Raw genomic sequence first — 17,522 nt, 5'->3', positions numbered from 1 at the left:
AAGTCATAAAATGTAGGTGCCTATTTTTCTCTTGAGAAAAACAGGCACCTACATTTTATGACTGTAAATTTTCGCTATATACTTTTGATACAGAAGAAAATGAACTCATTAAAAACATCAACTTTAAACAACATATAAATTTTGTTAACATTTCTCAAAAACAATTATCTGCTGTTTTTTTTTTTAAAAAAAAAACTATTTAAATGTTTGGAAACTCTATATTCAATATACTAATGATTAACAAATCAATTATCTTTTATCTAATTCTTAATACTCTCAAAAACATGCTAATATCATATTTAAAATACAGCCCCAATTGTTAAAATTCACATGTCTAATTGCATAAATATTCACATGTTTAGTTGCATAAAAAACCACACTATTTGGATTTAAATTTACCAAATTCACACCAATCAGATTTCAATTTACTAAAATCACACCAATTGGTTTTAAATTTAATAAATTTATTGTAAAATAAGTACATCTAAAAAAATCTCCACTCATTTGTAAAAAAGAAACAATATATATTATTTATATATTAATCATATCTTTAACAACTTTAAAATTTATAACAACTTATATTAGTTTGAGAAATTTAATTTTACAACAGTTTGAAATAATGTCAATTTAGCATTGTTATAAAGTCAGAGTGATAAAAAAAAAAAAAAAAGTGTGAGAAAAATCAAAGATTTAACTATATATATATATATATATATATATATATATATATATATATATATATATATATATATATATATATATATATATATATATATATATATATATATATATATATATATATATATATATATATTGATTAGAAAAAAAATGCCATAGATAAAACAGTTAAAATCAAAGCAAATACAAAAAACAGTAGGTTGAAGATTGATAGAACATCTGAACTTTTTGTATATAGTGCATTAAAAAAAACTTTTGTATTAGATTTTCAGTAAAACTGATATTATACAAAAAATATGCAGACACAAATAAAATTTAAACAACTTTATCTATTTAAAGAATTTTTACTAGACAATGGTCTTGTTGGAGATAGTGATTGAGTTAGAGGAGGTGTCTTTGAACCAACTATATTACCATCATTAAACTCAGGAGTTCTCGGAACCTTTGGACGAGATGCAAAAGCTTCTTTATATTTTTTTGATAAAGATTTGTTTTTATGTTCACTAGTAGGTTCATTTTGGTCTGCGGGAACCTTCTTTCCAGACTGGGTGCGAGGTCTTTCTATTCTAACTTGTGGAGTGGGTTCAATTTGAGGTTTCAGTATTAATTGACCTTTTGTATCTGAATATTCTGATTTCCCAGATAGTTTCAATTTTTTTCTATTAAGTTTTGAAGCAGGAGTTATAGGCCTCATCAGAGGTTGATCTTTTTCAATATTACTTGATTTCTTTAGAACTAAACTTGAATTTTTAACATGGAGCAGGTATTTAGAGGATAGTAGAGATTCCCCTTCCTGTTCATCTTTATTTGCAATTAAAGTCTCTTCCTTCCCCATTTCAGCTTCAATGGCATCTCCTTCTTCATCCTCCTCCTCTTCACCATCAGATTCCATATCTTCATCTAAACTTGTTTCATCATCTACATTGAGCTGTTTAATTATAAAATCTATTTGTCTCTCATCTTGTTGATCATGCTTGTATAAATTAAGTAGCTCCTCCATCCCAATTTTTTTAGCTGTTTTACGAATAGATGGGACAGCTAATAAACTGTATAATGTACCATTTACATATGGCTTGATTTCTTCATTTTCATAACTAAGTAAATCTACTAATAGTTTTAAATATTTTTTAGCATTATTAATGCATCTCTTTTTACCAATAGTTCTCAAACATAAGTTCATCAATAGTGCAACAGTATACTCTAGGGCATAATCAGATAACATATCTGGTTCTTCTAAGCCTAATAGCAACCACTCAATCATTGATGATTTGATTAACAAATCTTGAACAGTACGTCTCAAGCTAAGCTTTTGCAATGCACCAAGAAGATTTTCACTTATGAGTGTATTTCGTTCTGTTTTAAGTATTAAAGCAATCAGTTCATTTACAAATGTTTGTGATTGAGAAATATGAAGTCGACCAACAGCAAAAGATGCTACTGTGTTGATAAAACGTGCTAAATACTCAATAGCAATTGTATCTTGGGAAGAAAATATAACTTTAATATATGGCTCAACAGATGATCTTCTTGAACAACCAAATATATCAGCTGAAATATAAGATGTAATTGATTGTTCACGTGCTTCAATAGAATTTAATTGTGTTAAACGCCATATAAGAGCCTGCAAAAGAAAACCTTTTTTCCGTCCAGACATTTGACCTACTAAATCTGACTTAATTTTTACAAAGTCAAGAGCAAAGCAACTATCATCAGGAAAATAAGCATTTGCTGCATATTCATTAGAAAATGAAGCTCTTATTAAGTCTCCGGTATGCCCAGGTTTAGAAATATCTATTTCTTCACTCTTCATAAATAAGCGCTCACAAATATTTACTAAATACTCAGGTGATATCAATTTCCCACGAATGCACTGCTCCAGTGAATCAACTAATTCAGCTGAGATCCCTATTAAACTATGGTACTCTTCTCTAAGCTTATTTAACTTTAGCATACAGCTTTTTGCTCTAAACTCATGCTCTTTAGCTTCATGTTTTAATGCATCAAACTTCTCTTCAAAGTTTTTTCTTTCATTATTTTCATCTATATTTGGAGAAGCAGATACTTTTTCAAGCATCCAGGTTAAGTAAGTTTGGTCTTTTGTATTTAGAGTGTAATTTAAAAAAAGCTGTAAATCAGACTTCAAGTTGTCTCTCCAGTTCTTTTCAAACAAAATTTTGAAAGCAGGATGATTCTTGGGATTAGGTACAAATGGTAATGCATAAAATGATATGAACTCAGTGGTTTGACTTAACAAAGCTCCTTTATTTTCAAGATACTGCTTAAAGTCTGACATAGATACTTCAATTGGTAAAATATTTTCTTTTTTTTCGTAAATTATGCAATAAACAGCAAAATACAAATGAATTGAAAATTCAAGTCTTTGGGATTTATCACTATCATGACTATTAATTTTATTTACAACATTTTTATCCCAAAGCTTCCAAAATAGCTTTGCATTTCCTTCATCAAAAGCTTTTATAAGACTTAAATGAACCTCTTTGATATCTAACTTTTCTATAGTTGGAATGAGCAAATCCTCTTCATTTAAAGAAACTCCATTTTCTTCAAGCTCCTTTTTGTATGCATTAAAAGTGTCGTTAAATTTGGTTGCCTTCAGATGGTCTAAAATAATACTGTGAATTTGAATCTCTTTCATATTCCTTTGAATAAATTAGAGAAGCTTTGCAAACCAAACCAAACGTTTATTTAGAAGAAAGGAAGATAAATTCTCTGACTTCAGTGTTTACACAGTGCCGTAATAGTTATGCCATTGTTGTTTTTCACTTTTTACTCAGTAAACAGGGTAACCAATCGCAAAAGAAACTGGACACCACTTGTCCGGAAAAAATAGATTTTTGTTAGCCGACAAGGAATCGATATCGGGCCAATGTTACAAAACCGTTTATTTTAAAATAAGAACTTGAAAACTAATCAAAATCTATAATTACTTTTTATAAAAAAATATGTTATCTTAACATTTAAAATAACTTACTACGCCTACATGCGTCGAATTGTGCTACGATCGTAAACTGATTTATAAGATTGGCCCATAGTGACGCACATGAGTTAAAACAACAGAAAGGAACTCTCTTGCTACTGATCTTATTTTAAAATAGTAAAATTGTCAGTAAATTAGAAAAGTTTTCTGTTTTTATCAAACGATACGTTTACGTATGCATTTATACTCATCCAGTTTATAGATTTGCAACTTGCAGAGTTATTATTGATTGCAAATAACTTTACATTAGTTTTACCATCATGATCATGATACGCCATTAGCTGATACAATACACCAAGAAGAAGCAGTTTTGATAAATATATGTTTAAACAGGTAATATGTTTCTGTCACAATGTAAAATGTATATACTTTTAAAAGCATATTACTCAGTGAATGGGTTATTTTTTCTATAATAAAAAAACAAACTACAACTTTATAAATTACTTTTTTTTTGGTTCTTCGCTCATATTGTTTATATTTTTATCTTTTTTTTTTTATCTATATTTAATAGTAGAATGGTTTTAGGCTTCATCATTGTGTTTTAAAAACTTCAAAAATAGAAACTCAGAGAGAAATCGTATAAAACTATCGTTTGCTTAAAGAAACTGAATATATTCGAGTTTAGCATAAAGAGCGGCCGTTATTTGTTTTGAATCTTTTTCTGAAGATTATGATATTATTCACAGTATACCTGCACCGTCAATTCAAATTTTACCGTCATCTTAATAGATGACTGCAAAAAATGAATAGAGCATAGAATTGGGAAAAACAAACACAAAAACAAATTTTAGTAGAATTTCCCTTAAAACAGTAAAAGAGTGTAAAAAAGAAACCTATCATGCTTTATTTTTATTTAAAATTCTTATGCTCTATTTTATAATATCACCATTTTTTAAATATTTAAATAGAAGCGCCGTAATATCAGGGGCCAATGCTATAAACAATTCGAAGTTTTTTTCGAGAAAAAAAATCTTTCGTAAAAACGCAATTTTTCACGTACGAAAAAAAGTTCGTAATCTCGAAGAATTTATCGCTGTTTGTATTTTTTTCGCCCATTGCTATAAAGCATAAAACGTAAACGTCACTAAAATTCACGAACTTTTTTTATCCGTAATATATAGTAGTAATATAATAGTAATTTTTATTGTAACTTTTATTTATTAGGCCTACTTAATGAATTTAATTAGTCATTAAGTATGCTGTGCTGTCTATTCTATTTTTATGAATATTTTTAAATTCTAGTATTTGGTGTTTAAAAAATCTGTGTAAAATTAAAGTAGAAACATGAATTTAATTTTTTCGGATGAAGACTTAGATTTCGAAGTTGCAGAAAATGAGCTTCGCCACCGATTGCCTCGAGAGGTTGGTGTTTAAAACATTACTTAAAATTACTATATATATATATTTTTTTAATGATTTTTTATCGAACAAAATCAGAAATCATACTAAATAGGCGCAGAAATTATATTTTTGTTTTGTTTTTCAATATCATTTTAGTTTAATGGTCGCTTTTTTAACGAAGATGTTTCTGACAACGTTTTTCGAGAGCAGTATCGAGTCCCAAGAGCTGTATTAGATTTTTTAGAAACTAGGCTTAAAGATGATTTGCAACATTATACTAAGCGAAATAAAAGCATTTCAGTACTTTTCCAAATAATGGTATTTCTTCATTTTATTGGCACAAATATTTTTTTTCATGTTCTCAGAGACTGTCATGGAATCTTTACCAACACAATTTATAGTATTATACAGTGTAGGAGAAGCTATTTTCAATGTTAGTGTATTAAGTTAATAAAACTATTGGAAGTATATATATATTTACATGAATGTAAAATCTTTATTTAGAAATATGATTGATTACATACTTATATTATGTTAATATATACTATATATTACATACTTATACTATAACATTTGTAAATATATATTTAAATATATATATATATATATATATATATATATATATATATATATATATATATATTTAAATATATATTTACAAATGTTATAGTATAAGTATGTAATATATAGTATATATTAACATAATATAAGTATGTAATCAATCATATTTCTAAATAAAGATTTTACATTCATGTAAATATATATATACTTCCAATAGTTTTATTAACTTAATACACTAACATTGAAAATAGCTTCTCCTACACTGTATAATACTATAAATTGTGTTGGTAAAGATTCCATGACAGTCTCTGAGAACATGAAATATATATATATATATATATATATATATATATATATATATATATATATATATATATATATATATATATATATATATATATATATATACATACATATATATACATATATATAAAATATAATGTAGCAATACATATTTTTATTTAAATAGTTTGCTAATTAAAACATACTAAGCTTCCCAAGAAGAACCTCTTTGTTTTCTCTTATTTATATTTCTAGTAACATTTTAAGTTCTTTAGACAGCATTTTATTTGTTGTGTATTTGTGTATTATTTTGTTGTGTATTTGTGTATTATATGGCATATTTATCGACTATTTAAACTTTTCTTTAGTCAAACACTATGAAAAATTTGTTTAACCAGAATTACTATCGAAAACATTCATAAATAAGTATGGAATTTTAAATTCATACATGCATTGTTAACGAAGCACAACAAGGAACTGAATAATAGATTAAATGCAGTTTTTAAGTAATTAGTTTATTATGAAGTTACCAAAATCCTTTTAAGCTTTATCTATAAAATATCTGCATAAAAACACAAACAAAGAATGTTCAATGATTTTGAAGCGCTAACGTTGTTCCAACAATGGCCGCCAAAAATCACGAAGAAAATATCTAAAATTGAGATCAAAAATCTATCTGAAGTTTTTTTTCGAAAAAACGCATTTTTTATCTGAAAAGGCGATTCCCTTGCTCGTTTATAGCATTGGATTTAATAGCGAAGTTTTTATCTTAAAAACGGAGTTTTTAGAATGTTTATAGCAATGGACTTTTTTTTTCTTCGCTTTTTACGGTAAAAACTTCGTGTTTTACGGAAAAAACTTCGTTTTTTATGTTTATAGCATTGGCCCCAGGTTTTTTAAACAGTGTCTAATTTATTTGCTTGGCAACGCATTAGCAAAAAAGTAAACTAACTATGATGCCCTCTAAAACTTTCAAAAATTGAAATCTGTAAAATAAATTATTTGTTTTACATTTTTTTGACCTTCTGTTATATATTAAACATTTGGTTTCATTAAATTTGGATGTAAAAGAAACTGCTTTTATATGATTTCACAAACTTAACTCGTAAACAGTGTACAATGTTTTTTAATTATCTTTTTTTTTCTTAGAGTATGCTAATTGAAATTTTAAATGATTTTAATGTACTTATGGTCATAGTAAAAATAATAATGATAATAATAATAATAGTAATAATGATGATAGTATAATAATTCAATAATTTTCGTAAAGGTGATATCTTTAAAGAGGTTGTTGATAATCATATGTTCAATTTTGAAAAATTTTGAGTTTCAGTTTTCAAAATCTTAGTTTCTTGTCTAAATACAAAAACAATTTTCGGTCAACTCAGAGTATTCCACAGTCATGACAGAAATATAAAAGTTAACTGAGTTTGATTTTAAAGAGGTTAAACAAGAATTTAAAAGTTTACACAAACTTGCTCACTTGAGAGACCAACCGTTTTTTAGCAAAACATCTTTGTAAAACAATTTTATTAAAAAGTATTCCATATTTATATACTATTTTTGTTGAATTACTATGTGAGGAAGCACAGGAGGACAACAATATGAACATTTTACCAGAAAATTTCTGAGAAAGTTTTCTAATGATGATTAATGATTGCAGTTCTGAAACATAAATTACTTCTCTGAGAAGTTACAACCCCAAGAGGAAGCTAGACCTCTATGAGGTTTTTGGTAGATGTTCCTCATTTCTGTAGATTTTTTACAAATTGATTTTGTTTTTAAAAAAATAAAAAATATCATTTTTCATTTTCAGCAAAGACTTGTTTTACTTAATCTTATGACATTAAGCATAATTAAAGATATAATTCAAAGAACAGTAGTTATTCATTTAGAAGAATTTTTTTTACCAATCATGTCATTCCAATTTGGAACAATTTGCAGTTTGATATTAAACAAACCAAAACAGTGACCAATTTTTAAGAAAATCTTATCATTAAGGAATTAGTAGGTTATTTTAGTCTTATATATATATAAAAAAATAAACATCAGCTTTAAATATTAAGGGCTAGAACAGAAACCTATAAGTTGGGCACTGCCAAAAAAAAGCCTTTGTTTAGAGTAAGAGTTGTAAATGTCTTGTATTATAAAAATTAATTAAACAAATTAATGCAATTCCTTTTTTTTTTAATAAGCAACTACACAAAAGTATTTCCTTTTATTTGTGTGCAGTAAGGTTTGTTAATATAAGAAAAAGTTATAGATATTACATAGATGGCTATAATAGCAGTCATTTATCTTTTTTTTATTGTTTGAAAGTTTCATTTCTTTTTAAAAAAAAATTTAAAAACAAAAACTGGAAAATTGCTGCTTCTGGTACATTTGCTGCAGCCTTTATGAACTTGTCATTTGAAAAAACAATTCGTTATTTCTCTCTTTACCATTGGAAGTTGGTTTAAGTAAGTATGAGGGCTCATTAATAAAATTACTTTTTGCAGTTAAGCGGTCTAGGAATATATCGCTCAATCCATCAGTCTTTGTATGCGAGTATGTATCACGATCAGGAAAAGCAGGTTCATCATGATCTATCAAATCAAGTCCTGCTTCTGCAACTAAAATTTAGAGCACAAGTAAAATCATAAATCAGCAAAGTAAAAAAAACAATATAAATTTATGTAAAGAAAATTTCTACACACAAAAAAAAAAAAATTTAAACAATATCAAGAAACTTTAAAATTGGTTTGGGTGATATTTTTTTTTTTAAAAAAAAAAAATAGTTTTACCTATACCATTGTTGTGTTTTGCTATCTTGAATAAGATAAATAAGATAAGAAGACATAAAAGCGATATCCCTGACCATACAAATATTGCAACACCCCCTAACAGATTCCATCCAAAGTTTTTAAAGTTTGATGTTGTTCCATGGTAAAGGATTCCACTTTTACTAAATAAAGGTCCAGCTAACAATCCCCAAAGGCCACCTCCAAGGTGTACTAGAAACAGAAAATATTGAATACTAAATTAACATCATAATTTTAAAAATTTAGACAAAAATTGTTTATTTTACACTACAATAACAATAATACACACTTTAATCTTACAGGGATTAACTAAAACAGTAGTTATTTAGGAGCAAACCATTCTAAAAATCACTTACCAGAAACAGTCTGTGTTGGATCATCAACATGTAATAACTGAAGTATAAGATTCCACAATACAAAGCCTAGTCCTCCTACAACTCCTATTACAAAGCCACCATAAGCGTGATATGTTTCTGGATTGCAGGAAACACTCACCTTCATAAAAAGATCAAAAAAGTGTTTTTAAAATTAAATTTTCTTTAAGCTCTAAAAATAAATATTAATTAGAACTTTATAGGGATTGCGATTCGAATGTTGTCTAATTATTGCCGTCCCCCTCCCCCCTATCCCAACACGGTGCACAGTGGAAAATAAAGGTGTGTTTCGGACCAAAAATCGATAACTTTTTTGTTACTAAAAATAGAGATTTGAAATTTTGCACAAATGTAAAGTAGTATATGACGCTTCTTGAGAAATACTTTTTATAAGAATTTTTTGTAATACAATATCAAAAATAAATAAATAAAAATCAAAAACTTCAAAATTGGCAGATTGTTAATTTACACTTTAACACAATGCTTTACAAATGTATGAAAATACCTTAAAATTATTATAAACGACGAAAAATACATAAAGTGCTTACCTACTAATTATAGAAATATTTAAAACAGTTTCTTAATAACAATTTTTAAATAGTTGCTTTTATGAAATCGTCGCCTTAAAGGGCAGAGGTTCTATCTCCATTTTGGGTAGTTTTGCAGGAGAACAAAAACAAAGTTTGAGCATTAAGCATAAATCAGCAATTTCATTTTTTGTTAGTGCTAATGTTTTTTGATCAATTAGAATTATCAAACATGATAGGAATAACTCAACTTTTTTGAAATTATTAACATTGAAGATGTCCCTTAAAGTCATAGTTGAATTTGAGCACAACATGGAGATAGAACCTCTGCCCTCTAAGGCGACGAAATAATGTATAGGTATATTAAGGTGGTACCAGGGTAAAGGTAACTTTTTAACAAGAAATTGAAAGCTATTAATAGACTTTAGCTCTTTTCTATTAATGAACAAAAAAAATATATAAAACAGTAGCCCAAAAAAAATTTTTAGTGATGATGTCATTAATTATGCGCATAATTAGTGTTATGTAACCCCCAAAACTGCTTATTCTTTCATCTAATATAACTAACTCAAAAAGAGTCAAAACTGCTTGAAGATTTGAACATGAATTCTTTAATGTATTAAGAATGTTGTCTATGAAACAGAATTTTTTAAAACATTTTTAATTTTATCAGGTTGACATTCGAACTTTAAGATATAAAACTAAGGGTAGTTTGGGACCAAAGCATGATAAAAATGAGTTTTAAATAAAAAATAACAAAAATTTGCTTCACAGACAACATTCGTAATATGTTCATCTTTAAACCTGTAAAATTTCAGCCCATTATCTATTTTCTATGAAAAGTTATTTTTTCTGAAAAATTTAGATTTAAGAGAGAAAAAAGGCGTTTCTAAAGTCGTTGTTATGAAGCAAGAACCAAACTGCTCTTTAAAAAAAGGCCAAATTTGATTAAAATTAAGAAGATTTTTGACTTTTTGCAAAACGCTTATTGAAATAGGTAGATTTAAGAATTCAAAACATTAATTTTGGTATTTTTCAAAATTTTATCAAAAATAGCCGTTTTTTACCCTGGTACCACCTTAAAGGTACTATATCATAACTACATAGGGACTTTCAGTTCCTGAAATCAGTTCGTTGACTTTCAAAAGCTGCAGAGTATCTTCATCAAGTTCTTGCACATTTCACGCAAAGTGTTTATTTGGCTCTTTACTTCATCTACAATGGCTTTAGTTTTCTTGGAAGTCTCTTTGCAAAACTCTCTGCATATAGATCGACAAAACCGAACATATGAAGGTGCCGGATTTTGCCAAACAACTGCGCCAGTTACTTTATCAATTAGTTTGATAGGCACCAAAGAACTAGTAAACAAATTTGCATCAGAAATAAGTTCAGATTCCTCTGGAAGTTTCTACTTGTATTGGCTTTGGCCAGAGGAACCATCACAGGCCCATTTACTATATGAAAGTAAATGCTTGAATTCAATACTGTACACGGAATCTATAGTCAAAATTCTAGCTACAGTGTGATCCAATAAATCTTGCAGTTCCAGAATTTTCGGATGTGTGTTCTTAATTTCTATTGCAGAAGATGGTGGATAGCAGGTCTGTTTAATTTCTTGAATTTTACAATATGGTGGAAATATGGAACTGTTTCGTTCATTTGTCACCTTCCTCATGTACAAATATTGTGCTTTTGTTAAATCTAAATCAATAAACACGCTGAGTGCTTCTTCATCAGTTAGCATATTTTTCTGGCTTGCGTTTTCCATAAAACTCGATATTAATTTTTTTTTGTCTTTATCAGCAATCCTTAATGATTCCACAAGTTTTGCTTCTGCTTCTTCTCCTATTGAATGCAATGCCTGAAGATATGTATTAAAGATATGCTGGAATCCATATTCCTTAAGTAACATGGAATTTTTTCTTTTTTTGCTGGATTCTGACGAATCTCCATAAGACACCCACGGCCTTCCGCGTTTTTCAAAAGAAGTAGATGGCGTGGAGTCGGTAATTGCCTCTTCTGAGTTAGGTAAAGATACTTAATATCCAACCAATCACTGTTCTTAGATAAAAAAGCTTCCTTTTTCCGTGACGCCAGTATCCATCGTTTATTAAAAGACGGAACAATGTGCCTTTAAATATCACTAATGATGAAACACAAGTTGTCCTCAGAAAGTTGATAATTTCCTTTTAAAATTGTTGACAGTGCCTCAACTGTCTTTCCTCCATCATTATAGGAAAGCAATAATTTACATTTCAAACACTTAAAAGTTGTCATTTTAACAAGTCACAAAAGTAACTTAAGTAATATTCAATACTCAAACGAGTCGATTTAATTTCCACTATGAATTTGTTATACTGATATAAATGTTTCAATTCTTTATATATTGGCAGTGTACATTCACCACAAAAGGAGTGCAAAAATAAAACAATGCCATGGTATCAATAAAAAATTGATAATAAATTAAAAAACATATACCAAGCTATTGTTATAAATGAACAAAATTTGAAACCACGATAAAAAGCGGTTTTCTGTTTTTTTACTTTTATCACTCTTTTCTCGATAACTTCGGAAACCGCACGTTTCTGCAACTCATTCTTATACATGTTTTTAATAAACACCTAGGCTACAATACTACATTAAATGTAAAGCGTGGGGAAGCGTGGGTAACTACCAAAAGTCTCAGTGAACTTGAAGAATATTTTTTTTTTAATTTATTTTATTGTTCAAATAATTACTCCTAAACTGAACCATATAAGTAAAAATGTATAATTTTCTTAAAATCTCCATAACATGAGCTTTTCAAAAATGTATAATACTTTATACTTATTCCTAGAAAGTTTTATAGAAAATTAACTTTTAGAGTGATGAAGCGAACAGGTTTGAAATGAACATCCGCAAAAGTAATAAACAGTAGGGCTTCAAATCTTTTATTTTTACATAAAGTTATGTGAAATTCCTGCATTATAGTAATGATTGACCATTAAACTATTAAATAAAATTGAAATTTAATGACAGTAGCGACATTAGTAACAAACATTTATGATATGCTGTTGCTCTTCAATTTTCCACTGTGCGGTGGTGTTGGGATAGGGGGGAGGGGGACGGCAATAAGCCAAATTAGCGAATTTAGTCCGTTAAAAAAACTAAAAAATTCTGATTAAAACATGGTCTCATTAAAACATGGTCTTAATATGTTCAATACGGGTTATCTAATAGTAAAAACAAATTTTTTAGATATTCAGTTTTCGACGCAGTTTTTTTAAAGAATAATTCAGCAGCTATATTTTTGCTATAAGGTAAGTATGGGTATTAAGGCCCACCTTTGTCGAATGCGCGGTAAAGAAATGCTGATTTTTTTTTGCTGCCAGTGATAAAACCAGATAACTCTAATATTTTAATGTCGAAAAAAAGTTTCACAATTTATTTTTTCCCTAACTTTGGTTTAGTGGGCCTTATTACCCGCCGGGCCTTAATACCCACACTTACCTTACAACGATTTCATTGGTCATGCCATAAAAATAGCTTAAGTTCAGATTTAAAAAAGTTCATGATGGAATCATAACATGGACAAAATTTTGATTAAATATGAACAATTATGATTTAATTTGAATGTTTAAAAAGGTGTTTCAAGTTCTTGATCAGTGTGATAAGTTTTTAAAATGCATCACAGGTACCTACCTTAGCGACAGCAAGTTTTAATATATTCTGTGCTCTTTTTCTTTCTCTCCATTCATCTTCTTTTGTAAAAATATAATATTTATAACCTATACAGTGTATATTAGGCAAAACCAATCATACTTTTTGCACTTTTTGAAAAAAATTAACTTTGTTTAATGGTCAGTCAGCATCGGCGGAAGTAAATTATCTAAAGTTAGTGATTGACAACTTTTAAAATAAAACTTATATTTAAGCAATATTCGTGTGTTTTTTTTTGCATTGAAATAGAATACTGTTTCTGGATTTAGACATAGTTAAATAAATTGCGAATAAAAAAGCTTTCTTAAGGTTAAAAATAGTTTTTGCGCGATTTGCTTCAAAGCTGACCACCGTGCGCCCTTCACACGCATCACACTGTTTTGCTGGTATTTTACTTCGTTGTCTAAAATATTTTTTAAAAAATTATGAAATGATTTTAAAAAATATTTTATTCATTACAGACTTTAAGAAACTTTAAAACAACTAAAAAGTTTTATAATAAAAGTATATATTTTCTATTGACTTCCTTATACAATTTCAAGATAACCCTTTAATTTTTTTTTCTTATTATTATTATGATGCGTATCAATATAAAAAGTAAAGTTTCAGAACAAGTTAAAAAAAATGGTTTAAAAAGATCTTTTTTTTTTTTTTTTTTTTGTAAATAATCATATATTTAGTTATAAAATTCACAAGAATGAATCACATGTTTAAAAATAACCTGTTTTAAACTCATTTGCCTGTCAGATAAAATCAAAAACCTTTTTAAATTCCTTTTCATAGTAAAAACCAGGTTAGAACGTTTTGCTTTTGAATACAAAATCAAGCGCAAAGTTAGTTTACTCAAGATGGTGAATATTAGCGATTTGTTGTATATTCTTCTACTATCAACTTCAGATTAGAGCAAGTTACATTGATTTTGAGACCTGTGGTTTATACAATTCTTAATAAGTATAAAATTCTCTATCATGATAAATCATAAAGTTAAGGGGGAGAAAGTAGTAGTGAAAGGGATCTATAGTAAAAAAAAAAGAAGGAAAAAAAATACCAAGTGTAAAAACTGTAAAGTTGTGTTACTAAATACGAAAGAAATCTTAGATACTCTGCTGTCATACTGGGGCAAAATGTAGCAACCTAAGTTATTGTCTTTCTTCATAGGTTAAGTCTGTGAAGGATGGTCTTTAATCATAATCAATTTCGGCAATCAATGGATTAGTAACGAAGATAGCCTCCTCATAAAAAGCAGTAAACTCAACGTTTTTTTAACTTTTCAACCTTTGCAACCGATCATTTCAAAATTCAAATTTCTTAGTGCTTTTGCCTTGTTACGGCCTTGTTACGGCCTTGTTACTATAACATACAATTTAGTTTTAATAGATACAAATCAAATTAAGCTTTTCCTCGTAAATTGAATTTTTTTTTTTAATTTTATACTATGGCTGAAAAAATACTAAATGTTTATATTGAAATAATATTTACATCTTTTTTTTTTTTTTTTAACATTAGACTCGCGCGATTTTTTTCTTCTCATTTAAAAGGGGAAACTTCAGATTTTACGGATGAAGATAGTTTAAAAATAAATTATCTACGTTCTTCTACGGATTATAAAACTAAACTTAAAAACATTGAATTTTAGTAATATACTTACCAATCCAGCTATCGCACCATTTAAGAAAGCTTTAGTTCCACTTAAATTTCCAGGTACCCTCATTCGTCTGAAAGCATATGCAACCAATGCCGACGCATGAGCTGCCAATATGTTATTTACAAAGGCTTCAGGTGTTGAAGAATTCTTTGAGATAAGTCCAAACAGAGCCAATGTTCCTCCGACGAGCATGAGCTAAATGGACATGGATTATATACAAACTGTTTGGAAAAAAACACAAAATATTCCTATAAACTTGCTAAAAATCTCCATTATTTTTCCTACTGGTGTGATTTGTCCCTCTAGAGGAGGAAAATACTTCTGCTGTCGTTCTCTCCTCGGCGAAAGTAAAATGGTGCCAATCAAAGAAGCGCCTCCAGCAAACACGTGTATGTAGCCGGCTCCAAAGACGTCCTGAAAATAATTTTAAGGAACCAACTACAGAGTCTTTATATAAACATGTATAAAAAATATAACATTAAGAAACCACTCATTAACCATTTTTTGATAAAATATTTAACATAAATGTTAAAAACTGATATAAATCAATTTATAACAACTTTGTTATTTACTGTAATAACTATTTCTGATTTACCTCGTACCAAATATGTGTTCCATTACTAAACCAAACTCCTTTATATAACCAACCGCTTGGATGCGAGGTCCAATGGCGTACACACGGATAGGTAAATCCTAGAATACAAGTTAAAATGCAGGAGTCAATCGTTTTCAAATCAGTAATTAACAATGGCTTTACTTTTAATACTTCTACGAGTTTTATTTTTATTATTACTACTATTTTTTTTTTAAGCATATACCTGAAACCAAAATTGCAACGAGAGGGTAAATCCAGTGTCTCAATCGTGACACAAACCCGCTGTTAACAAGAACAATAACTAAACTTGTGAGAGAGACTTCGTACGAGAATTGCATAAAGTCCTTCGTTTGAGCATCGACCAAAAAAAACCTGGAGTGAGATAGAAAGAAGTTTGCTGAATCTCCCATAGCAAATGCATAACCGCATCCCCAATATGCAATAGTAGATACGGCTGAAAGATGATTTGTATGATAAGAACTTAATTATCTAAAGTTTATTAGTTTATTTGGATAATTAACTTTACTCCATTAAAACTGAGCAATAGTTAAAAAGAACGGGTACAAAGTGGTTTAGTATACTACTTTAATAATGTTTTTTTTACCGATCCCTAGAAGATTGGTAACAATGATCGATGTCGAATCTTTTGGTTGGCACTGCGCAGCATGAAGAAGTATAAAACCTCCAGCAGCAGCTGTGTAAGAAATAAAATTTCTTTTTTTAGAAAAAATATTTTATTCAATTCTTTTTATTTTAGCAAATATTATATAGCATGTTAAGATAAAAAAAAAAAAAAGAAAAAAAAAAATTATAACGAGTAGTTTCGTTTTGATTGTGCAAAATTATTATGATCTAAATTTAAAAATTTCCTCACCAATTATTGCCGCCATCTTTCCTACTCCAGTTATCAAAATATTTCAGATTAAAATTCTAGAGACTCGTAAAACATAAAAATGAAATGACAATGTCTTTAGAAAAAAAGCTTTTGAAAGGATAAGTTAATCGTGGATACAAACTCCATCGCAGACTCCACCATTGAGCTTCGCTAAAGAGTTACTAATGTTATTCCATGTTAATTATTTAACGAGCCTTTACCTTCGAGGTAAATTTAATGTCAAAAAATAACGCTTCCAGCCTGAAAACCTAAAGCAATCTTTTTTATTTCAATTTTGTAAACATGTGCGCTCGTTAAAAATAAACGTCCATCCCTCGTGAAGATTGCAGAATTACCTTAAATACGCACAAGTAGTTATTCTACTCAAAAAGTGACGTAAATTGAAGTGAGGTAATGCTTTTGAAATGATAACAACCAGCCTCTTTAATTACAATTCGCTTTAAATCTCAGAACGATTTCAGGTTTAATTTCAGCTTATCAAGAAAAACTTTATCTTAACATCAAAAGTTTTTCTTGCAAGAAAAGAAAAACAAACAATGGACAAATGTCATTTTACAATTTTTAGAATAATCTTAGTACCATAAGTTTTAGTAGTATAATTTTTAGTACTAGAATTTGGGCCCTGAATTTAATGAGCAAATTTCTCTTGAATTTGATAAAAATAAAAAATAAAAATCTATTGGTTGGATAAAATTTTAAAAGTATTCAAAACCAACATTTATGTATAAATCTAATACTGATATACTTAAGATATTTTTTTTTATAAACTATATTAATTTAGAAATCGAAAAACTGGTATTCAACGCTGGAGCCGAATTTTGGAAAATGCTTTAGAGCAGAAGCTTTAAAAAATTCCCTCGATTTGAAAGTTCAACTATATTTTTTTTTGTGTATCAAAAACAGAAGATAAGTAAAAAAAGTGTATTACTTATTAAAATGATATTTTCCAAAGAATACAAATTATTCAGTCTATTGTGAGAAAACAAATTAGCCCTTTTTTAAAAGACTGGGACGTAAATTTTTTTGTATTTACTTGCTTTGACGCACGTGATAAGAATTTCGATGGATTGAAAGCGTCCATGAAAAGAACTTCGACTAGGTGGAAACCATCCATGAAATGAATTTC

At 28.3% G+C, this 17,522-nt stretch overlaps 3 protein-coding genes across 3 annotated transcripts; 1 reads left to right on the top strand and 2 right to left on the bottom strand.

Annotated features, from left to right (window-relative positions):
• Window positions 1-931: 931 nt before the first annotated feature.
• Window positions 932-3,505, bottom strand: LOC145181112 (lisH domain-containing protein ARMC9-like). Its single transcript, XM_080056118.2, has one exon. It carries the CDS (start codon window positions 3,332-3,334, stop codon window positions 1,004-1,006), a length of 2,331 nt encoding a protein of 776 aa, XP_079912244.2. The 5' UTR covers window positions 3,335-3,505; the 3' UTR covers window positions 932-1,003.
• Window positions 3,506-4,608: 1,103 nt separating this feature from the next.
• Window positions 4,609-5,477, top strand: LOC149883130 (uncharacterized). Its single transcript, XM_090101168.1, has 2 exons — window positions 4,609-5,038; window positions 5,174-5,477. The coding sequence occupies exons 1-2, from the start codon at window positions 4,961-4,963 to the stop codon at window positions 5,453-5,455; spliced, it is 360 nt and encodes a 119-aa protein (XP_089957294.1). The 5' UTR covers window positions 4,609-4,960; the 3' UTR covers window positions 5,456-5,477.
• Window positions 5,478-7,971: 2,494 nt separating this feature from the next.
• On the bottom strand, window positions 7,972-16,734 carry LOC145181733 (putative ammonium transporter 1). The gene is made up of 9 exons (XM_090100265.1): window positions 16,376-16,734; window positions 16,106-16,195; window positions 15,725-15,955; window positions 15,502-15,599; window positions 15,192-15,320; window positions 14,910-15,101; window positions 9,018-9,156; window positions 8,644-8,853; window positions 7,972-8,472 (listed from the first exon to the last, which is right to left on the bottom strand). Exons 1-9 carry the CDS (start codon window positions 16,389-16,391, stop codon window positions 8,255-8,257), a joined length of 1,323 nt encoding a protein of 440 aa, XP_089956391.1. The 5' UTR covers window positions 16,392-16,734; the 3' UTR covers window positions 7,972-8,254.
• Window positions 16,735-17,522: the final 788 nt, after the last annotated feature.

Source organism: Hydra viridissima, unplaced genomic scaffold (genome assembly GCF_058129835.1).
Source record: "Hydra viridissima isolate aposymbiotic clone 2 unplaced genomic scaffold, HvirCarnegie_v1 scaffold_10, whole genome shotgun sequence".
NCBI lineage: Eukaryota > Metazoa > Cnidaria > Hydrozoa > Anthoathecata > Hydridae > Hydra > Hydra viridissima.
Note: the sequence above shows the minus strand (reverse complement) of the source record. Positions and strands in the feature narration are given on the sequence as shown.